At 49.4% G+C, this 23,817-nt stretch overlaps 1 protein-coding gene across 5 annotated transcripts in view; it reads right to left on the bottom strand.

Moving 5' to 3' along the window:
- The window catches only part of NINL (ninein like), a 74,413-nt gene extending 52,476 nt beyond the window's left edge, over positions 1-21,937 (bottom strand). For 4 of the 5 annotated variants that reach the window (XM_037896377.2, XM_043544216.1, XM_037896376.2 and 1 more), the window contains exon 1: positions 1,075-1,144. In XM_037896377.2, coding sequence (XP_037752305.1) covers positions 1,075-1,133 — 59 coding nt within the window. In that variant the 5' untranslated portion in view covers positions 1,134-1,144. Of the gene's footprint in view, positions 1-1,074; positions 1,145-21,762 lie in introns of those variants that run through there. The other variant, XM_037896378.2, reaches the window with a different exon arrangement.
- Positions 21,938-23,817: the final 1,880 nt, after the last annotated feature.

A 23,817-nucleotide genomic window follows, 5' to 3' on the forward strand; every position in this document is an offset into this window, starting at 1 on the left:
CCTTCACACCAGTAAAACTTCACCCACGCTATGGCGTTTACCAGTATAACTATCCTGGTAAAGAAGAAAGAGAGTCAGACCCCTAACTGAAATAGTTCTGCCAGTAAAACCTAAGTGCCGACCAGCTCGTATTGGCTCAGCATTGTAAAGAGCAAATAGAAGCAAAACCTTACCACTGTTCAAATGATGCCAAATACATTTTTCTTTGGTTATTTCATTTCAGAAGGAAGTGCAGACTTCTGAAGGAAGGAAGCAAACTATAGAGCTCTCCGGTTCTCTACCAGATGAACCAGAGCCATAGGGGAGGGTCTCCAAAGCTCAAACCTCACAGAGGAGTCTCCATTTGTCTTCTCTTCCTTTCCCTCTAGTGGATAAAGCACTGGACTGAGACTCAGCAGATGTGGTTTCAATTCCCACTCTGCCACCAATTCCCTGCATGACTTTGGGCAACTCACTTCACATCTCTATTCCTGCGTTCCTCATCTGCAAAAGGGGAAAGAACGCTCCCTCTCGCCCCACCCCGTTCCTGTCTTGTCTATTTAGACTGTAATCTCTTTGGAGCAGAGACTGTCTCTTGCTATGTCTACGTACAGTGCCTAGCGCAGTGCGCTTCTAGGTGCTACCATATAACAAATCAACAACAATACTGCATGAAATAAACAGAGGGCTGTTAGCGTAACTTTCCCTCCCTCCCTTCTTCCCCATGTGCCCATTTTAAAAAAAAGACAGGGTTTAGAAATGATCACATCAACCCACACCTCAGTTAATATAAAAGCCATGTAATCTAGTGCCTAAAGGACACACACACATTCTAACGTGCCCCAGAGGTAACACAGCAAACATTCCCCACCCCCACATTCCTTAAGGGTCATCTGGAGAGAAACATCACAGGCAGGCGTGTGGACACTTGGGATGGGAGCCACCCAACAGATGGAAATTTTAGGGTGGTTTTAAGCTTGTAGGTGGGTTTAAATAGATTTACTATGACAGGGAATAAACCAATCAAACAGATCCCCCCCATGCACACATGCACCCACACCCCCCCATAGAAACACAAGCCCCTCACTGTCTAACCTGCACTCCGAAGAGAAGTGCTCACCCACAGTGGCAAGCCCAGACCGTGGGAGGAACATGTGCTGCCCTTCCTGATTTGTGTTGTTTTAGGTGCAGGGAGCCAGCCTGACTGGCTAGAACATGTCACATAACAGAGCGAGAGGCGGGTAACTTGCAGAAACCAGAAACCCCTATTTAACAACTAGAAATACAGGCTCTCTTGCACGTGGGTCTCCTGGACAACAAGCTGCTTGGAGCAGTTCGAGAACTGGAAAAAGACAAAAGTTCTTTAATAATTTTATTAAGACAATGTTGAAGTAAAGAGAAAACGGTACAGAGTTTAAGCATAGATGTTTCTGGTTTTCAGGGAATAAGGTACAGATTATCAAGGGGTGCGAAATTCAGTTTAGGAACGGGTGGCATAAGGAATACATAATCTGCAATCTCCCCGATTGGGGGTAAAAGTTTAGCGGGTCAAAGTACAGACATTGAGATATGGGGGTATGTTGTTCATATAATGGCTATGGTCAGGTGTGGAGTATAATGAGTGGATATGATGATGAGGATGGATCTACCCTCATTCGGTGGGATTTAATGTTCAGTGAGTTTATGGTTCCAGTTCATATGGTCCAATGGAAAAAGTCTCTCCGTCCCTTTCCCATAGTGGATGCACGATGTCGTTCCGGCTCACACCTCCTGGTACTGTCGGTGGCCGGGGATGTGTTCGATGTAGATGTCCCTGGACCATCGGATGGTGTCCGAGACCATGAGGCGCCGCATGAGCCGTGCATAGCATCGACCGATCCCACAGGTCCGCAGCACATACTCGTTGCAGCGGTCGCAAGCGCCCAGGGCTCCGACGATCAGGGCATCCATCTGCACCTCGTAGCCCCTCACTCTCAGGGTGTCGGCCAGGGGGGCGTATTTTTTCTACACTGAAAGGAAACGGCTTTGTTTTCTGTCTTCCTGACCACAGAGAACATGCCTTAGGAGCCATGCAGCGACTGTCAATACCAAGCACCTCTTTTTCTAAAAACCTTCCTGCTACGCACACCTGTAACTTACCTAGCCTTATCTCAGACCTGGCCTAGCCCTGGGCGAAGGGGGGACCTAACCTGTCCCCCCCCCGGAGGGGACGTCATGATTAAGAGCATGTCTGCACTCTCAACTAGGGGTGTGATTTCCAGTGCCAGGAGACATACTCCCAGACTATCACACACACACACACACACCCCATAGGCTCAGTGCACTAGCTGGCACACTGCAGCCAAGACTTCTCCCCCCACTCTGGAGCGGAGGAGGTAACAGGCTCAGAACACCCACTTGGGTCGGTCCCAGGCGGAGTGGCCCACATGGGGGTGTGAGCAGGGCTCTCACTCCTAGGTGGGGCGTTGGCCAAGTCACCTTCCAGCCCAAAACAAACAGCGTAAGCCATGCCCTGAAGGGTCAATACTGCAGCCCTGCGTGCACTGGTGCGAACTCCATGCTGGCGAAAGATGCCAGGCTCCCTACAGCCCCAGGAACCGATGCCGTCTATTGAGCTGCAAATTTCTACCACCTCCAGTGCAATCGTAAAGACCACCAGCAGGCTCGCCCGCCACATTGCCAGGGAGAGAGGCAGGTTCTGCCACCTTCCCTCAGCAGTTACTCCCCACACAGATGGTGCTGGAGACTTGCAATAATGATATGGGGCTGCAGAATGTCTGACTGAGCAAAGAGGCCTCTCTCAGTGGACCCTTCCGAGACCACCCGGCTGACAGCTCCAGTCAGCATGGACAAGGGAGCGGAGATCGCTCCGGGGAAGCATATAGTCCATTAATCCAGCCCATACTTCTTTAACTTGCTGGCAAGAATACTGTGGGAGACAATATCAAAAGCTTTGCTAAAGTCAAGAAATAACACATCCACTGCTTTCCCCTCATCCACAGAGCCAGTTATCTCGTCAGAGAAGGCAATTAGGTTAGTCAGGCATGACTTGCCCTTGGTGAATCCATGTTGACTGTTCCTGATCACTTTCCTTTCCTTTCAGTGCTTCAGAATTGATTCCTTGAGGACCTGCTCCAGGATTTTTCCAGGGACTGAGGTGAGGCTGACTAGCCTGTAGTGCCCCGGATCCTCCTCCTTCCCTTTTTTAAAGGTGGGCACTACATTAGCCTTTTTCCAGTCATCCGGGATCTCCCCCGATCGCCATGAGTTTTCAAAGATAATGGACAATGGCTCTGCAATCACATCCGCCAACTCCTTTAGCACCCTCAGATGCAGCGCATCCGGCCCCATAGACTTGTGCTTGTCCAGCTTTTTTAAATAGTCCCGAACCACTTCTTTCTCCACAGAGGGCTGGTCACCTCTTCCCCATGCTGTGCTGCCCAGTGGAGCAGTCTGGGAGCTCACCTTGTTCATGAAGACAGACGCAAAAAAAGCATTGAGTACATTAGCTTTTTCCACATCCTCTGTCACGAGATTGCCTCCCTCATTCAGTAAGGGGCCCACACTTTCCTTGGCTTTCTTCTTGTTGCTAACATACCTGAAGAAACCCTTCCTGTTACTCTTAACATCTCTTGCTAGCTGCAACTCCAAGTGTGATTTGGCCTTCCTGATTTCACTCCTGCATGCCCGGGCAATATTTTTATATTCTTCCCTGGTCATTTGTCCAATCGTCCACTTCTTGTAAGCTTCTTTTTTGTGTTTAAGATCAGCAAGGATTTCACTGTTAAGCCAAGCTGGTCGCCTGCCATATTTACTATTCTTTCTACACATCGGGATGGTTTGTTCCTGCAACCTCAATCAGGATTCTTTAAAATACAGCCAGCTCTCCTGGACTCCTTTCCCCCTCATGTTATTCTCCCAGGGGATCCTGCCCATCAGTTCCCTGAGGTTGTCAAAGTCTGCTTTTTTGAAGTCCAAGGTCCGTATTCTGCTGCTCTCCTTTCCTCCTTGTGTCAGGATCCTGAACTCGACCACCTCATGGTCACTGCCTCCCAGGTTCCCATCCACTTTTGCTTCCCCTACTAATTCTTCCCGGTTTGTGAGCAGCAGGTCAAGAAGAGCTCCGCCCCTAGTTGATTCCTCCTCTCTGCCTGTGACTCCAAACAGCCGCTGTCCTGCAGTGCTCCTCTTCCTCTCTCTTCCCTGAAGATCCTGGGCGGTGGGGGTGGGGGGGAGGGGGCACGCGCAGGAGGGGAGAGCCCCCTGCATGCAACTCCTCTAGTCCTAAGCGAGACCTGTTTCTGCCTCAATGCCTCTGAACAAGAGGTGAGATGTGGAAAGGGCTCACGGACACAGAGACCAAACATTCCTTCATAGACTCATAGAATATCAGGGTTGGAAGGGACCTCAGGAGGGACCCCAAAGCAGGACCAATCTCCAATTTCCTGCACATCCCATGTGTCAATGCCCCTTTTCCTGTGCACCCACTCGGGAAATGCCTCCAGGATTTCTCCTTCACTCGTCCCCTTCCTGCCAAACGAAGAGCATCAAGGCAGGAACAGTAAATGTCTCTGAGCAATACAACATAATCCAACCAGCTGTGACAAGGGAGCTGGCACTGAACTGTAAAGACTCAGGATCTGGTCCAGCAAAGCACTCCAACACTTGCTTAGCTCTAAGCCCATGACTTAAATGGGATTGGTCAGGTGCTAAAGTTAAGCACCTGCTTGAATGCTTTGTTGGACTGGGGCTTCAGTTATTACAGGCTGGGGCCAGAAGCTACCAAGTGCCCCACTGACAGGGAACGCACCCCCAGACATTTCAGCGAGCACCCCACGACTCTCGTCGGCAATGGCACAAGGACACAGAGATGTGTGCAATAGAGCTCGGATGATCACTCCTGAGCCTGGGTCAGGGACCCAAGGCTATGTCAGGTCAGTGGAGACTGTGGGAAGGCTGCTCTTAGCCTTGTACTTCGTCACTAAGCTGCCACTGCTCTGGGCCAAGCAAGCCACTACTCCAGTACCCGGTTGTCAGCAGAGGATCCGGGGGAACAAAGGGTGTGGCTAGATAGCAGGGCGAAGCTCACTAGCGGAACAATGGTCTGACCTGCAGAAGTGCAGTGGGCCAAGAGTGCAGGCCAATCAACAGATCTGGATTGGCACTGACACCAGTACTCTCTGCTGCTTTGTGCTGCTTGAGGGCTTGCTAGGCCACTCTCATGCCAGTCCCAAGGGCACTCCATAGCTGGGAAGGACCTGGTAGACCCAGGGACTTCTATCAGGCTAGATGGCTCTTTCTGCCACCATGGATGGCAACTGGCTACAGCCCAGGGGGAATCTAGACACAGGGACATCACTGTGGGGAGAGCTGAGGGACAATCACCAGCTACTTGAGGGCATATGCAGGAATCGTCTTCCGCTGCTCTCACCACTGCTGCCAGACCATGTGAACCGACAGGCCCAGCTCCGCCATGGCTTCCCGTACCGAGCATGCACAGAACAGGTCAGTAGGAGCTCTCTAACCTGCAAGACGGCTCTCACCTTCCCACTCCTCTGCCCCACCCCTGGCAGCAGCCGGCTGTGAGAACCAGTCCTGAGTCGGGAGTCTGCGCCTCTCCTCGTGCCTACGTCCAGCGGTCAGAGAGCAGCATGGCGGGTGGGTCTGAGGTGCGGTTGTGACAGAGAAGCAGCTGTGGGTTGGAGGGGATGGCTGGCAGGGAAGCAGCAAGGGATGGAGAGGGTGGCCTGTGCATGGGTATGAGGAGAGGCAAAGAGTTTACTGAAAAAGGAGCCATTTCGAAAACCCCTCCGGAGAGTTTCCGGTGCAGTTGCTACCACGATTCCCACCAGGGCGTTGGTGCTGGAACCAGCTAAGTGCTGGCTCCCAGCCACTGGGAGGAAGGGAGACATTCCTTTCCTGCCTCTGCTCTTCTCCTGCCCCCTGTTTTGGGGAGCCCGCCTCCACCCCCACCAATTGAACTGGCTCCTGGCTCAGTTGCTGCTCGTGCTTTCATTGCTGCCCTGGAGAGCACAGGCTCAGACGCCTTCCTCCACTCAGCAGCAGACTTCTGGGACAGCTGCTGAGAGATGACAATCCTTAGCCCTCGGTGGTGTTGATCTCTCTTACAGCTGTTTACTGAGGTGAACGAGCATCATCCCCCATTTACAGGTGAGGAAACTGAGGCACGGTCTGCCCACGTGACTTGCCCAAGGGCACAAAGTCACTAGTGGAACCCTACTTAAGAACCCAAATCTGACACGCTGTCAGGGGCTTTAGCTACTGCTCCTCTTGCTGCTATTCCTAAAGGCACTGGGAAGCAGCACTCCTGTACTCCAACTCCAGGAGGGGAGTATGGTCTTGCAGTAAGAGTACGAGGCGACTGGCAACTAGGACCCCTCCGTGAGTCCAGTCCTGCCTCTGGGAGGGAAGCAGGGCCAACAGGCTGCCTCAGTTGATTAGGTTCTGTAGCATATATTCTTCATGGACCCTCTTCAACTCCTAGGAACCAAGGGAACATGGCAGTAAATAGGCGTCTCTCTACTACGCTCGTGTTCCCTCTGGCAGCTCAGAAGCCAACAACGCTGTTCCATACGTTGACAGGATGTTAAAAAGAATTGTTACCTGGTACCACCCTGGCTCAGCAGAGTCCGCAGCCCTTTTGGTGAGATGCGAAAGCAGACGGCGTTTTGACTCGGGGGAAGGACATCGTGCCAATGTAACAGGAAGCGCAGGGATGCGAGAGGAGGAACTCAATAGGGAGGTTTGCCCAAAGCGCTGATCTGACCGAAGGCTTTATCTGGGTTGCCGGTAGATGCCCAGTGTTACTGTAGCCCCAGGGCGGCCTCTGAAGATTTCCCCTGAATTAAAGCAGGCATGGCCAAAGCCTAGCTGGGGCGGGCACGGGCAGCCTATTAATTTTCCTAAGGCAGCCCTGGCCCCGTGTTCAGCCCGAGAGAAACAGTCACATGTGGCCCCCTGCACAACAGCTGCTCCCGTGTTCTAGGGCATTCGAGCGGGCAGCTACCTGCTGCCACACGCTACCACTGTGGCTGCTGCAGGTTAACAGGGTCAGAGGCAAGACCCAGGCCCAGCGCAGAGTGAAAATAATAGTGTGCGCCGTATGGAAAGTGAAATGTGGGGCAAGGACTACAACGGAGGAGGCAGTAAGGAGCCCGGGCAACACAATGCGTCAGAGAGCAGCATCTGGGGCATGACAGCAGCCCAATTTGCGACGGCAGTGAGTCCCCTGTGGCAGGAGGTTTGGATCCTCTCCCATCAAAGGGACTGATCCTGCACTGTACTGCGCACTCTGGCTGGGACTTTCCAAAGGGATTAAATCACTGAGAGCTCCTGAAAGTCCTATTGTGTGGCACCGATCCACAAAGCACTTCCGCACATTCTGCACTAGCCAGCGTGGCTACTCACAGCCTTGGAGTCCAGCAGGCGCCTACGTGGTTTGCTGGATCAGGGCCAGAGAGCAGAGCACCTTGCAGGATCCCTTCCTAAGTAATGATGAAACAGGGGCGAGACCACCACAGACTTGTCTGGCAACGTATTTTCCTGTTGAGGCTTGTTAGCCATTCTAGATACAGTCAGCATCGTTTTGCTTTGTAGGACGATGGACATCATCCTCACTTCTTCCAGTGCCAGAACAAACAATGGAATAGCCTAAATCCACAACCAGGGGCCCTCCCGCCCTAACAACATACTAGAGACAAGCCAGCCACATAACCACCAAAGTCACAACTCTAGCCACAATCCACTGGGATAACAACAGCTGGAGTAGCAGTGTAAACAGACTCCCGGCAGCCATCAGCATTTTAAGCAGGAGGCCACCTACTGCTGCTCAGAGTAGGTCTAAATAACCCAGCATCGGTGTTGAGCCTGCATTATAGTGCTTATCATTGCTCCGCGCAGTAGGAATTCTCAGCAATAGTTTCCGAATGTAGACAAGGCCCAAGAATACGTGACGTAACGTTGGTGTGATCAAGAAGGTTTTCCCATGCCCGACAAAGACACTCAAACCATGCATTAAAATGGAATGCTCAACATACCAACCATGGAGTTGTTACCAACATATCCATTATATGTTCAACTAAGACCTTGTCTATACACAAGCTTTAACTACATCAGTATCCTTACCCCAGAATAATCCCACAGCGTGGATGCAGTTATAAAGGTCCTTTATACCATTACAGCTATTCCCACCTGGGAAGGGGAACAAGCTAAACCAATATACGGCAGCTTTATACCCATATAAATGCATCAGTGTAATACACCCCTGACACAGTAATGCCAGTACACAAAGCGTGGCAGCAGCGAAAGAAAGAGAGGGTTTAAGTGCAGCCATTTAAGTGTCAGAGACAGAGCAACTGTTTTGTTAAGTCTTAGCCTAATATCGCGAGACCTGTAGAAGCAGGGCGCACGTCAGAAGCGAGTGGGAAACAGCAGAATAGTCAGTGTGACCTAGCCTTGAGATAACGATGTTTTGAGAAGAGAAAGTGAGAAAATACTGGATTAGATAGTAAATGGCCTAAATAAAATGCAGATGTTTTTAATTAATGCACGTCACAATGAGGTATAAATGCTTGTGTGATTTTGCTTGTACTTTGCTCTCTGCCAGCTGTACTCTCCCCTTTCAATTGCTCAAATAAAGCTGTCTCTGATTTTGTTGCTTCCAACCTGACAGTGGAGTTCGTTTTCTTCCACAATATTTGGTGCCGTGACTCAAATGGCTATGCCCAGCTGAGGCAGCGACCGCTACTACGGACCGTCCCCCTTCGAACCCCAGGCACCAACTCAGAGGTAAGAGACCTTTTGAAATCTCTACTGGGGCATCGGAGGAGGACTGACTGTGGGGCCGTCTGTCCCTTTGGGCTCACGCCATGCGAACTTTTGCGTATGCAACAAGATCAGACGCAGAACGGTGTTGGGGAATTGGTTGCCCCATGTAAGGTTAGTTGTATGCGTACGCAGGGCTGGGAAATATGTTGTTGCCCCAGGGTAAACCAATGTGTGGCTTAGGTCAGACATATTGAGGGGTTGTGGTAACGCCCTCAGAGAAGAACACAGGTGTGTTCAGTCCAGACAGAGGGGTTGTGGTGAAGCCCTCAGGTTAAAAAAAAGACAGAGAAAAAAAAAAGAAAAAAAAGGAGAAAAAAACCCGATGCATCATGGTATGAATGGAATAGAGGCCTTGGGGGGGGTGCACGCGCCAGTGTGAATGAGGGCCACTGGAAGACGCCCAGAGCTCCCTGCAAAGCCCACAAGCACCTGACAGGGGATAGCTCTAACGCAAGCTTGATGGCTGCACCTTAGTGGATCAGTAGAAGATCCGACCCAAGGTGGGCTCTCTCTGCATGGCATGACCAGCGAGGGGCATGCCTGGGTCTAGGATTGTGTGACCCCATCTTTCCTCCCCCTCTCCTCCCCGCCTGAGCCACTGACTGGTCTGACCATCTCACTGGAAGCAATTAGAGTAAGCGGCGCCGTCTCTCTGAAACTAGCAGACGCTCTTTGCTGAAGGGAGGTGTAGGAGGGTCGTGGACATCGTTGATAAATCTTTCCTGTGTGAGTGCCCGAGGAGTGGTGTGGTAATTTTAGCTTTATGAGCCGCTGACTCAGTGGACAGGATAGAGACATGTCTTAGTTTATGAGCAGCTGCAGCAGACAGGGCACCCCCCACACGCCTAGAGAATGGGTGGAAATCAGTCCAAGACTACTCCTGTTCCACCGAAAGGCACGCCTGCTTATTTTATGTATGTGCATTACAGTCCCAGGACTTGTAAGTACTTAGAGAATTGGAATTTTTACACGCGTGATGATCCATCTAAACAATTCCCACTAGAAGGTACCTTCGATTTAAATAAGATTGTCCACCTCAGAGGCGCTCTTGTGTCACCTAAAATCCCTGATGGGCAGTGGGAACCGTTTGTTTATTGGTGGGAGGAAGCTACAAAGAGACTCCATGAGTCTCGGGTGCGAACTTTAAAAGATTCCCAGGAGAAATTAAAAACTCAGATGCAGGAGTTAAAAACCAGGTGTAAGGCATCTGGATGCTTTCCGGCCAGAGCAATCTCATTACCTCCCTCAGCTCCTTTGTATCCCCAATTAGTTAAGACTGGGAGCGAGGAAGAGGCAGCTGAGGATACTGTGGACTTTTTCAGTGCTGCAAAGCAGCCCCCCCTTCCTCCCCCTCAACAGGCTGCCCCGCTTAATGAATTTCAGGCAGGCAGCAGTGTTTTCCAGCAGCAGCAGCAGACTCACCAGCAAATGTGTCTGCTGCAGAGGAAACCCGTCCACTACAAGGGTCGGGGGCTGTTCCTGATTCTACCAGTGCCCCACTTGACTCCCCTTCCCCAATCTCCAGCCGCAGTAGGAGATAATTTGGTCACAGTGCATGCCCCTTGGACACCGGGGGATCTTAGAAATCTGGTTAAGGAGTTCCCTAATATTACAGAAGAGCCAGAGAAATTTAAAAAGGAACTCCAGACAGTGATTCAGTGTTATAATCCATCATGGGCTGACATTAACCAACTTTTGCAAGTAGTTATACCATCTGAAGTACAACAGCGACTACTTGCTAAGGCCCAGTGGCCCTCTACCGATCCTGGACAGGGTGCTACTTTGACTCAAGCTAGGGACAATCTAGTGGCTGCCATTCCAGAAATTTGTCCTAGGAAGACAGACTGGACAAAGATTAACAACTGTAAACAGAACAAGGGCGAGTCCCCCGCTGACTATTTAGATAGACTGACAAAAGTGTTTGAACAACATTCCGGGATCAACCAACCAGCTAGCAATGCTAAAGAAGCAGTAGGGGCTGTTTTTGTTCAGGGACTCTTGCCAAAGGTTCAGCAACAGTTAAAATTAAACTGCATCGGCTGGCAAACTAAGCCTCTTTCTGAATTGGTGACAGTTGCCAATCACTGTACTGCCTGTATAGAACAGAAAAAGGAAAACATGGAAACAGAACTTTTGGCCCTACAGCTGCAAACTTATCAGCTTAGAGGCCATGGGATACTGAGGGGTGGGCGAGGACGAGGAAGAGGGAGACTGAGAGGTCCCTCATATCTTCCCCTGTCAGGGAACACCGCATGCCACTTCTGTGGCCAGAAGGGGCATTAGAGAAACGAATGCCCGAACCGACCTCCTCTGACCCCCTACTCCCTTTCCCAAACCCTGATGTGCCTACCTTTGTTCCACAAAATAATCCTTATTAGGACAGCCTGAGGGAACGGAACTGCATCATGAATCCTTTGCTTCCTACCAATCAAGAGGGCCCGTACATAAACTGTGAAATTGCAGGACAATCTGTAGCTTGCCTTGTAGATACAGGTGCTAGCAGATCTGCTTTACGGTCTGCTGAGTTTTCCTCTGTTCCCTTGTCATCTTCTTCTGTTAATGCAGTTGGTATCTCAAATAAACCTGTTCCCCATCCTGTTACCAAACCTCTTTCTATTTCTATCTTCTGCTAAAATTTAAGACACAGCCTTTGTCTACTTCTCGACTTACCAAATATGAGCTTATTCTGTTATCTTCGTCTCACATTACTTTGGCTCATTGCCCCATTCTGAATCCCACTTCCCTGTTACCAGGGCCTCAGGATGGAGAGCCTCATGATTGTGTGTCTGTTAATTCTCTTCTTACCCGCCCAACGGAAGACCTTACCAATGTGCCTTTGGAGAATCCTGACCTTATTTATTTTGTAGATGGTTCTTGTTTTGTGAAATTCTGAGGGAAAATTGGTTGCTGGTTATGCTGTCTGTTCTTTATATTCTGTTATTGAAAGTGCTTTCCTTCCCTCTGTCTTTTCAGCTCAGGTGGCCGAGCTCGTGGCCTTGACATGAGCATGTATTCTCGCACAGGATCAAACCGTTACTATTTAAACTAAAAGAAAAGGAGTACTTGTGGCACCTTAGAGACTAACCAATTTATTTGAGCATAAGCTTTCATGAGCTACAGCTCACTTCATCGGATGCATACTGTAGCTGTAGCTCACGAAAGCTTATGCTCAAATAAATTGGTTAGTCTCTAAGGTGCCACAAGTACTCCTTTTCTTTTTGCGAATACAGACTAACACAGCTGTTACTCTGAAACTATTTAAACTGACTCTCGCTCTGCTTTTGGAGTGGCTCGTAATTATGGTGTACTTTGGAAACACAGAGGTTTCCTTACCTCCTCTGGTTCCCCCATTAAGAACAGTCAGTATGTATCTGCTCTTTTGGATGCTCTTTTGTTGCCCAAAGCTGTTGCTATTGTAAAACGCCTGGCTCATCAACCCCCTCGTGATGAAGTTACTCGTAGAAATGCTTCGGCTGATTCAGCAGCCAAGGATGCGGCCCTTTCTGACCCTCAGGCTGCTTTTATTTTTGCCTTAGTCGAGCAACCTCCACGGGCTTCCCTCAACGACCTTGCTAGGATCCAGGAGATGGCGCCAGAGACCGAAAAACGTTCTTGGAGTGTTGCTGGGTGCACTTTACATCCTGACCAATCTTGGGGCTTCCAGGATGGATGGCTGGTTGCACCACAGATGCTTTTGCCCTATCTTGCTCGCCTGCATCATGGGATATCGTATGGGGAGATGCTTGTTGCAGTGGGACGCGATTGGTATGCCCCAGGTTTTCCTTCTGTGTCCCAGCACTACTGCCAACAATGTTCAATCTGCCAGCAACACAATGTTGGTAAAGCTGTTAAAACCAGACAAGCAGCCCATCCCGCTCCCTGGGGACCGTTTGTAAATATTCAGATTGATTTTATTCAAATGTCTAAATGTTGTAATTATGAATATGTATTCGTATTAGTTGATGTTTTTTCAAGCTGGGTTGAGGCCTTCTCCTGCAGGAGGGCAGATGCCAAGTCTGTTGTGAAAATTTTGCTCAAAGGCTTTGTACCAAGGTTTGGTATACCTGTTTGTATCAACAGTGACCGTGGCACTCATTTTACTGGACAGATTGTAAAAGAATTATGTGCAGCCTTGCAGATTCAACACAACCTCCACTGCCCTCACCATCCACAATCTGCTGGGACAGTGGAACGTCACAATGGGATTCTGAAAAACAAACTGGCTAAGATTTGTGCAGAGACAAACCTCAAATGGCCAGATGCCTTGCCGTTAGCGTTGATGAGCATGAGGGCCACTCCCAACCGAAAGACTGGACTCAGCCCACTTGAGATTTTGACAGGGCACCCGATGCGACTTCCAGTAGCGCCCCCACTGGCCCTTGCTCAGATGGACATTCATTTGATGGATGATATGATGCTTAATTACTGCCAGACACTAATGAAATGTGTTAAGTCTTTTTACTCACAGGTGAAAGCAGCATTACCCAAGGACCCTGAACAGCCTTGCCACTCCTTGGAATCAGGAGATTGGGTCTACGTAAAGGTCCACCAGTGAAAGAATGCTCTGGCTCCACGCTGGAAAGGCCCTTACCAAGTCCTGTTGAATACCAACACGCTTGAAGTGCCAAGGACTGACTGCCTGGACCCATGCTTCTCACTACAAAAAGACCCCTCCACCTCGAGATGATTCTACATCAACTGCTGATCAGCTTGTTTCTACTTCTGTTCCTCCCCCTGAACTGCAAGAGAAAAGGAAAAGGTGAAGTGCTAGTAACCTCTCCCTTGTCCGCTGATGAAATCATTGTGTCGTCAGCATTTGCTACAGAAACCACAGCACTACAGGGTGACGTGCTGGTAACCTTTCCCCTGTATGATGCTGGACCACGACTGTTCCAGGAAAGAAGAAAAAAGAAATGCTCACTCCACCGAACCTGCCAAGGCCCAGGAGTTCCTGACTACAAAGGACATTAAGAACTGGCCCTGGTGGAAGAAACGGAGGATTGTAGATTGGCAGGGAGGAAACTGTGACCAGTCTTGGGAGTGTGGTGTTCACTGGATTTTGGGGTTTATTCCATCAGCTGCACAGTGCGCTACTGGACAAGTACCCTGGAAATGTACTATTCTCCCTAATTGGATTTCAGATGAAGAATATCAAACCAATGCCTTATTGCCACAACCACTACCCCTGCCATTACCTCCATTATCACTGCCATTCTCACCCCTGTAACATACCCAGACATAGACAATACTATCTATTTGGATGAAACCCAATGGCCAAGGCCTTCACATGCTGGTGATTTATTTAAGTATTGTTTGGAAAATTCATTTTTTAAGGTTCAGGACATGTCATATGAGCAAACAATTGACTGGAGAACAAATGGATCAGTAGAAATAGAAGTATATGACATTACCACAAATGACTCTAGGGAATCTGAATTGGAGATACATGGGTTTTATGAAGGGGTTGATGTGATGGCCATTCCAGGGGTTTGTAGTGTATTGGGAGAAAGGGGCCCTTGTTGTTATTTAGTTACCCAATTAGCAAATAACCAGACTCATACTCAGAGAGTATGTTCTGCCACTGGAAAATTTACCTGTACTGAAATGATCCCAGTAACTAGCAATTTAACCTGTACCATCTTACAATATACCTTCTTATGCTATTGATGTTAATGCCTCTCAAAAGTATTTGAAAATAGTTAAACAACAGATGTGGTATAATGCTATCCCCGAAAGAAATGTACTAGGACATTGAATAACCATAATTAATGCCACATTAGGGACTGTGAAATTCACCCTGCCCCTATCCAGCTTTCAAATTACTTCCACGTATCCCAATTGTTCCAAGGGAGCTGCTATCTGGCTAGAACAGCAAAGAGCATGGGTCTCCTCTCGGAAGAAAAGAGGCTTAGCTGGTCACTTATGGGATGGTGCAAATAGTGCAGCAGCAATTTGGAATATTCTTAAGGGCCAACAACATGATGAGAAATTAGGACAACTAGAGAAAGCCACTGGTCTTATTACTGGAGCACAACTGACCCAGGTGCAAGCTGGAGTTGGTGAATTACATGTTATTTCCACCCTTAGTTCGATGACCCTGGAGCTGTGGACAGGAATGGTGCTGAATATCACTGAGGCAGGAAGGAACTGCAGTGGGATCTAGCATGTTCAGAGATTCAGGGTTTCCTGAGTGACCAGCTGTTGGCCATTCGGAGTCATCTTGAGCATCAGGCTTGGCCCACTGCCCTTACTAGTGCTTCAGGAGTACCATCTGATTTGTGGCCATGGAGATATACTTGGAGATTTCCAGGATGGAGTTGCAAGTACTCGCAGTGCTCCTTCCAAGCATATGGGCCGGTAGGAGGGGTGTGGGCTCCTTCATACCAAATCCTTCCAGGTCCATGGGGAGGATGCATGTGGGACTGGATTATTCACCGTGACGTCTGGGAGATTAGACCACATGGTATGCCTAGCCAATTTGTTGTTAGTGCTCCTGGAATAACACCCGATATTTGGATTGGAATAGGGAATCAGTGGACATTATGGCCCTTTAAACCCCCGCAGCTTCAGTGCGTAAGGAAATTGAAGCAAGGGGAAATTGTCACAGTATTTGACAAAGTTTGTTGGGAAGGTATGGGACAAGGAACTACCCTGACAGGACAGTTACTTTTCCAAGCTAATGATAGTTGTGTATATGTTAAGGCCACCACTTTGCAAGACTTACATTTTAATCCCACTATGGCCACAGGAAATCACATTATTTCTTGGCCTGCAGACAAAACCCTACAATTGGACCTTGGGTATCAGATTTCTTTTAATTGAACCACTTTGATACCCGACCGGTTTCAAAATTTACACTCACTCCTACCAGAGGTTCGGAAAATTTCTGACTTACAGGATCAAATCCATGTGCTTCAGAATATATATCAAATTGAAAAATGTGCTTGTCATACAGCTTATAGAGTGTCTACTTTGTGTACTAATTATGATGTAATGTGCTATGTAACTAAGGCAATGAAACAACCCCAGCATATTATTACAATGGGGACATTAATGCTTGAATTGCTTTTGTTTAGTCTAGGACTATGTTATTGTTGTAAGGGATGGACTAAAAAAAATGCTTCTCATGTTCATACTAATCATGCATTATCGTTTTATCCAGTTAAGATTTATAGGGCTGATTCTGATCCTCCTGAGCTAGAAACAGAAATACAAGGCTTGATGCAATTGGAGGTTTAAGAATGTTAGTTGTTCTAAAGGAAGCACAAAGGGGGGAGTACAGAAGCAGGGAAAGAAAGAGAGGGTTTAAGTGCAGCCATTTAAGTGTCAGAGACAGAGCAACTGTTGAGCTAAGTCTTAGCCTAATATCGCGAGACCTGTAGAAGCAGGGCGCACGTCAGAAGCGAGTGGGAAACAGCAGAATAGTCAGTGTGACCTAGCCTTGAGATAACGATGTTTTGAGAAGAGAAAGTGAGAAAATACTGGATTAGATAGTAAATAGCCTAAATAAAATGCAGATGTTTTTAATTAATGCACGTCACAATGAGGTATAAATGCTTGTGTGATTTTGCTTGTACTTTGGAGAACCTGAGGCAGAGATGCTCTCTGCCAGCTGTATTCTTCCCTTTCAATTGCTTGAATAAACCTGTCTCTGATTTTGTTGCTTCCAACCTGAGAGCGGAGTTCATTTTCTTCCACAAAAGTCAGGCCTATGAACTTTCAATGTAAACTTGGCTATTGTTCAAGAAGCTGGTATAAGCTAAACCAAATGCTGCAAAGCACCATCTGATCTGATTAAATGGAGACTTGTGATTTTGGATGCCTCAATTATCAGGTGCCTTCTAAGGAGTCTCAAGTTAGGCACCCAAAAAATTACATTTCACTTATGAAAATTAAGCCTTTTCTATTAGAGCCGTCTCTTTTCTTTCACATAAAAATTTGCAATTGCAGCAAGAAATTGCAAGTTCAGAAACTGCTGTTGCAACTGCGATTTCAGCCCTGACTAAGGAGATCTAACCCACAAACCCACTACTGGTGGGATGTGTTTGCAGGAAGTTTCCTAAAACACATTTTTTGGTAAAAGATAATCATATACAAAAATCTGTAAAAGTGAAAATAAACAGAGCTGAGAGACAGTCTGTGCATTCCCCCATCTTGCCGTGAACCACAGCACTACGTGTTTATACCCCAGGGATGGCCACTGGTTTTTAAAGTGGTGGCTCAGGATGGTAAACAGGCCGTATTACTTTGTATTATTTTTTAAACATAATGGTGTTAATTTCAGATATTTTGGAGCCTCCTACCAAACATCTCCCCATATTCCTGCTCAGTAACTTTCTTCATAAATAGGACCCCAATGAAAGCTTAGTATGTAGCTTCTGGGTGCTTGGCACTTTTGAAAAACAGTTACTTAGTTAGGTGACTATATATGGACTTATGAGCTTAATTTTAAGCACCCTTTTTTAAAATCTTGGTTTAAGATCAATACCTAATCTTTAGCTCAAGTCTTGAAGACTGCAGTGAAAAAGAAAAGGGATAGCAGTCTGTCTAATTTACTTGCTACCTTAAACGTCAGTCACCACTAAAAAATAGGTCAGGATTGATCTGTAAAATATTTTAGCCAGAGGCAAAAGAAATCCAAATCTTCCAACATTCCTCTTTATTCAGCACATTTAAACACACATTAAGAGAAGTATGAATGAAGAGTCTAAAAAATGCCAATACCATTTGGACAGGGTGTTACACATATAAAAAAAATGTCATTCCCCCCCAAATTAATATGTTGGGTTGTTGTTTGAGAATGACCCAGCAGCCAAGTCTGACATTAGCTTTATCAGCTTGCTGATACTGGAGCGGTTAATTTAACAGCCAAGAGCTCATTAGCGTAACAGCATTTGAGACTCCAAGCTAAGAGGCCAACACAGATTATTTTTGAATCTCTGATCAATTTCCTAGTTCAGTTATTCTGAAAGCACATGTAACAACAAGACACACAAGAACATCAGTGACACAAGTAGACAGTTTCATGAGTTACATTAAAAGAAAAGGAGTACTTGTGGCACCTTAGAGACTAACCAATTTATTTGAGCATAAGCTTTCGTGAGCTACAGCTCACTTCATCACGAAAGCTCATGCTCAAATAAATTGGTTAGTCTCTAAGGTGCCACAAGTCCTCCTTTTCTTTTTGCGAATACAGACTAACACGGCTGCTACTCTGAAATGAGTTACATTATAGTTCATAGCTACAAGTCATGGGGAAACTTACACAGATTGCTGAATGCAATGCCATTGTAGCTTTGAGTCAACCTACCAGTGCAATAGCAATCTGTCCCACCAACATATGGTGGAGGAGATCCAAGGGCTTCCACTTCTCATGGCAACTGGAATTAAATATGAAAGAGACAGAGAGACACTTGAGAAGAAAACAAGCAAGAAGGAAAGTGGCACATTTTGCAGGCTTTGGAAAGACAAATAAAATATCTCCAGAATAAGCCCTATAAAAGAAGCCATCCAAATTCAAGGCAAGGTCCTCAAGCTGTCTACTGAACAGCTCAGGATATTGGTGATGTGATATGCCACGGTCCAGGGAGTCTTTTACCTGTGTCACCAGTTTTATTCTGACCAGTTTGAGAGACAACGAAAGTTATTACAGGGTGGTGGCAGTGTGGTGGCCTGTGTGAAATGAACAGATGGTCTTAGTCCGAAGCCTGCTAAACAGATGCCTGCAGCACAGACCCCACCACGACTGCAACATGAGTAATCTCTGCAAGGATGCCAAGAACTGAACGGGACCAAATTATTCTACCATCACGCCCTAAGGTGATCCTTCCAAAACAGAGCTGAGGCAGGGCAGCAGGGGAAAGCTTGTGCTGTATTATTGTCATTAGCCATGTGCCTCTGGTAATGCCCTCTGTGTGTTGTGTTCTACAGACACAAAACAACCAGACAAAATCAAACAGCCACCAAGTAAGAGACAGGGGAACAGCAAACGAGTAAGGTGCTTCCACGTAGCAACTGGCCACATCCAAATACTGTACTGTTATAGGTCCCAGATCAGTGGTTTTCAAACTGTAGGTAGCAACCCAGTACTGGATCGCAAAATGTAAGGCTCTGGGTCACGGCGGCTCTAGTCAGCGCTGCCGACTGGGCCATTAAAAGTCCTGTCAGTGGTGCTGCCTGGCTAAGGCAGGCTAGTCCCTACCTGTTCAGACACCGTGCTGCACCCCGGAAGCAGCCAGCAGCAGGTCTGGCTCCTAGGCGGGGGGGCCATGGGGCTCTGTGCGCTGCCCCCGCCCCGAGCACCAGCTCCGCACTCCCATTGGCCAGTTCCCAGCCAATGGGAGCTAGGGGGAGGGGCGGTGCCTGCCGGCGAGAGCTGCGCGGAGCCGCTTGCGTGCCTCCGCCTAGGAGCTGGACCTGCTGCTGGCCACTTCCAGGGCGCAGCACAGTCCATGGTGCCAGGACAGGCAGGAAGCCTGCCTTAGCGCCCCCGCTGCACCGCTGACCGGGAGCTGCCGCAGGTAAGCCCGCACCCCAACCCCCTGCCCCAACCCGGTGCCCCCTCCTCCACCCCAAAGCCCTCATCCCCGGCCCCACCCCAGAGCCTACTCCCCCAGCCCAGAGCCCTGATCCCCTCCCACACCCCAACCCCCTGCCCCAGCCCCACCCCACAGCCCTCACCCCTACACCCCAACTCTCTGCCCCAGCCCTGGGCCCCTCCCACAGCCCAAACCCCTCATCCCCAGCTCCGTTGGGTTACGGGCATCAACAATTTTCTTCAAATTAGGTCGTCAGAAAAAAAGTTTGAAAACCACTGCTCTAGATGACCCAGCCACATGGTTCTAGGCGCAAAACACTCACAATAGAGCCTGTCGCTACACCCAAACGATGACAGTCTAAGTATGAAATGACAGACAAGAGGCTAATGCAAACAGGGAGCACCAGGGCACAGGGAGACAATTACAACAACACAAGGGTTGCATGACACATTGGTGTTGTCCAGGCTGTCCCTGTTCCGTGTATAAATCAAGGACTTTGGTTTCCATTTCTGTTGATTCTGCACTGTCTCCTCACATTTAGTAGTTTATTCTGCGAGCAGCCTCATAGCAATCAGATTATTCACAGAGAAAAGCATTACTCAGTATGTGTAAGGGTGGCACAATCCAGGCCTTAATGAGCTCTAAATTCACACTAAGGGAAAACAGATGTGTCACGGGAGTAAGGGAAACTTCCATAGTTCTGCAGCTTCAATCTCATTCAGCTCCTGTCCCTACAGACAAGTAGAGGTGACCTCCTTTCACCCTCTAGGTGTGAGAAGAGGGTAGCCAGACTGCCCAGGATACTCATAATCAGCTGTGTGCATTTATCTGCAAAAAAGGCAAACAAACACTCACCACATAAACCAGCGCAAACCCTAAGGTCTGCGCCTGCAGTGGGATTAAAAGAAACCAAATGAGCACGGACTGTTTTGGCCCTACCAACCTTGAAATCTCTGGAATTCTCCTGGCATCTATCTAGTCCTTCACATGGACTGTTTTCCAAACAGACACACACTCCCCCTCTCCTCCCACTGAGGTTTTTATGCAGAGGCAATAGCAACTATGGAGCTAGAAGTGGGAACAAAGGAGCCAATATTGTGTCAATGGGAGTGACTCCGAGATGACGCTACAAAGAAATTCAGTGCAAAATAGTCAAATAGAAGGAAGAAAAGGGAAAAATTTAAACTGACAAAACCCAGGTAATTTAGGGTCTCCACACATTAGTGAAGTGACCTACGGTTAGCAAGTGTTGCTGACAGTTAAGCCATTTTTGTTTCTGATTCTCAGGGACCTGCTGCTGATTTCATTTATCAGCGGCGGGTGAGCTTCCTAGTGTACAGAGGCCCAGCATACCTCGTGTAATGGTGTTGGAACGGGACTGTCCCCTCCCAAACACACACACTCATCATTTTTGACCCTGTTGAGACACAGTTCACAAAGGAATCGAGCGGACAAGCAATCTCAGCAATAGATCATTTCCTTTCACCATACACATTACCGCTTCGCACTGCAAGGCATGTCTAGTGATCTCTCTCCCGCCATCCCTCTCCACCCTGGGACAAACAGAGGCCAGGGACACCATTCCTTACCCAACCTGGCAAATAGCCATTCATGGACCTAACCTCCATGAATTTATCCAGTTCTCTTTTAAAACCCCGTTCTAGTCCTCGCCTTCACAACCTCCCCAGGCAAGGAGTTCCACAGGTCGACTGTGCGCTGAGTGAAGAAGAACTTCCTTTTGTTTGTTTTAAACCTGCTGCCCATTCATTTCATCGGGTGCCCCTCGTTCTTGTGTTATGGGGACAAGTCGAGAGCCCGCGAACGCCCTCGCGGGCTCTAAGAGCCCTTCCCGCCAGGCAGGGCATGGGGCAGGCAGCCAGAGCGGAGCAGCCGCGTTCCCGCCTCGGAAGGGAGCCCCGAGCACGGACCGAGGAGCAGGGCCCGGCGTCCGCCCGGCGGCAGCCGCAGCGAGGTTCCCCGAGGCCGGGGCTCTTAGAGCCCGCCGCACGCCAGGGGCGGAAAGCGGGAGGCTTGACCCGCCCCGTGGCCGCCAAACCGCAGGGCACAGCCCCGGCCCCCCGCGCAGAGCCAGCCTCCCCCGGCCCCGCCGCAGCGGGCTCCCGAGCCCGGGTCCCGGAGCGGGGCTGCCGTGCGGGGGCTGGGCACGCACATGGGCACGCGGCCCGGCCCCCTCTCCCAGCCCGGGGGGCTCCGGGACAAACCTTCGCTGCCGGCAGCGCTGCGCCCATCCACCTCGCTCGGCCGCCGCCCATCGCCGGGGCCTCTGGGCGCCCGCCGGGCAGCGGCCGGGACCCTGGCGCCCCCGGCGTCTCGCGGCCTGCGGGGGGGAGGGTCGCCGGGCCGGCCCAGGCCGGCGGTTCCCGGGCACAAGCCTTACCGGGGAGGCGGGTTTCGCAGCGGGCCCCCTCAGGACCCGGCTCCGTGCCGGCCGGTGCCCGCTGGAGGGAGCCCGGGGCGCCGGGACTCGCCCCCTGCGTCCCCGGCCCGAGCCCGCGGGGCCGCCCCGCCCCGCCGGTCCCGCTGCGGGCGGCGGCAGCTCTGAGGGGCGCCCGGGAGGCCTGGGGCGGGGGAGCGGCGCACGCCGGCCCCGGCCTTTGTTCCGCCTGGCGGGAGCTGGGCCGCGGGGCTGGGCCTCGCCGGGCGGCTTCTCTCCACAGCCAGGGGCGTGGGGGGGGGCCTGGGGCCTGAGCAGGAATATCCCCCCCCGCTACTCTAATAATTAATGGGGGGCCCCTGGGGGCCTGAGCAGGAATATCCCCCCCCCCCGCTACACTAATGATTAATGGGGGGGCGTGAGCTGCTGTGGGCCCTGAGCAGGAATATCCCCCCCCAGCTATACTAATAATTAAAGGGGGGGCGTGAACTGCCAGGGGCCCTAAGCAGGAATATCCCCCCCCAGCTATACTAATAATTAATGGGGCGGGTGGGGGGCTTGAGCTGCTGTGGGCCCTAAGCACTTGCTTAGTCTGCTTATGCCTCCTGCCGGCTCCAGAAGTGTTTACACCTAGGGCTAGTCTACACGAGAAGCACTGCCTCTGTGCCACTGTAGTGTCTCTGGTGAAGACGCTCTATGCTGCCAGGAGAGAGAGCATGCCCATCGACATAACAAATCCACATCCCGGACAGGCAGTAGCTGTGTGGGCAGGAGAAGCTCTCCCACCGACATAGCGCTGTGCATACCGGCACTTAGGTCGGTGTAACTTGCGTCACTCGGTGCGCAGCTTATTCACACCCCTGAGCGACGTAAGTTATACCAAAGTAAGTGGTAGTGTAAACCTGACCTTAAATTTTGCTCCCCCTGATGTGACTGCCCCACTACCCAACTTAATAACTCCACCTACACCAGTGGTCAAGGTCAATGGATTTGGTCGATGCAGTATCAGTCCAGACACTGTGTTGCTCATGTCAATGACTGTTCATGGCTTTCAGGAACTGTCCCACAATGACAATACAATCGATACAACCGTTCCTGGGGAGGATACGCACTACTGACACAAAGAACAAAGTGTAGACACGCACAAGCTTGTAATTACAGTGGCGGCTGTATGCCAATGTAAGTTAGGTCGACTTAATTTTGTAGTGTAGACATGGCCTCAGTCACTCCTGAGTTCAAGGAGCACTCAGGCCAGGTTTACACTCAAAAGTTAAGTCAACCAAACTAGGTAGCTCAGGCATGTGAAAAATCCACACACCTAAATATCCTCTGGGAGGATACCATTTTAAAATGAGTTATATAGAGTAGCAGTGATATTCAGTGTGATATTTTGCTATGATGAATAAGAAATGGATGCAATATCTCAGTACATCAAGAAAACTATCAGCACAAGAAATCCATCAACCTATCTACTGCCTCTTGGGGAGGTGGGTTACCTATTCCAACAGGAGAATCTTCTGTCAACTAATTACTGTGTGCCCCAGGGGTCAGCTTAACTGCATTCCTCAAGGGTTTGGATTTTTCACATCCCTGAGTGATATTGGGGTTGGCCTAAACTTTTAGTGTAGATCAGAGCTGAGTGTCTACACTGGGGTGCTGCAGCTGTGCTGCTGTAGCATTTCAAGTGTAGACAAGCCCTTACTGTAGAGTAGAGCAGGCCTTTATCTTGGAGCTTGCCACTGAATTACTATGTAGCCTTCACTTTTCCATTCCAGGTTCCCCATTAAAACAAACATAGGGAAATATTTATTTACACAACACATAGTCAATGTGTGGAACTCATTGCCAGGGGATGTTGTGAAGGCCAAAACTATAACTGGATTCAAAAAAGAATTTAGATAAGTTCCTAGAGGATAGTTGCCCCGATGGCTATTAGCCAAGATAGTCATGCTCCCATGCTCTGAGTGTAAGCCTCTGACTGCCAGATGCTGGGACTGGATGACAGAGGATGGATCACTTGATAATTGCCCTGTTCTGTTCATTCCCTCTGAAGTATCC

The sequence above is a fragment of the Chelonia mydas genome, chromosome 3 (genome assembly GCF_015237465.2).
Source record: "Chelonia mydas isolate rCheMyd1 chromosome 3, rCheMyd1.pri.v2, whole genome shotgun sequence".
NCBI lineage: Eukaryota > Metazoa > Chordata > Testudines > Cheloniidae > Chelonia > Chelonia mydas.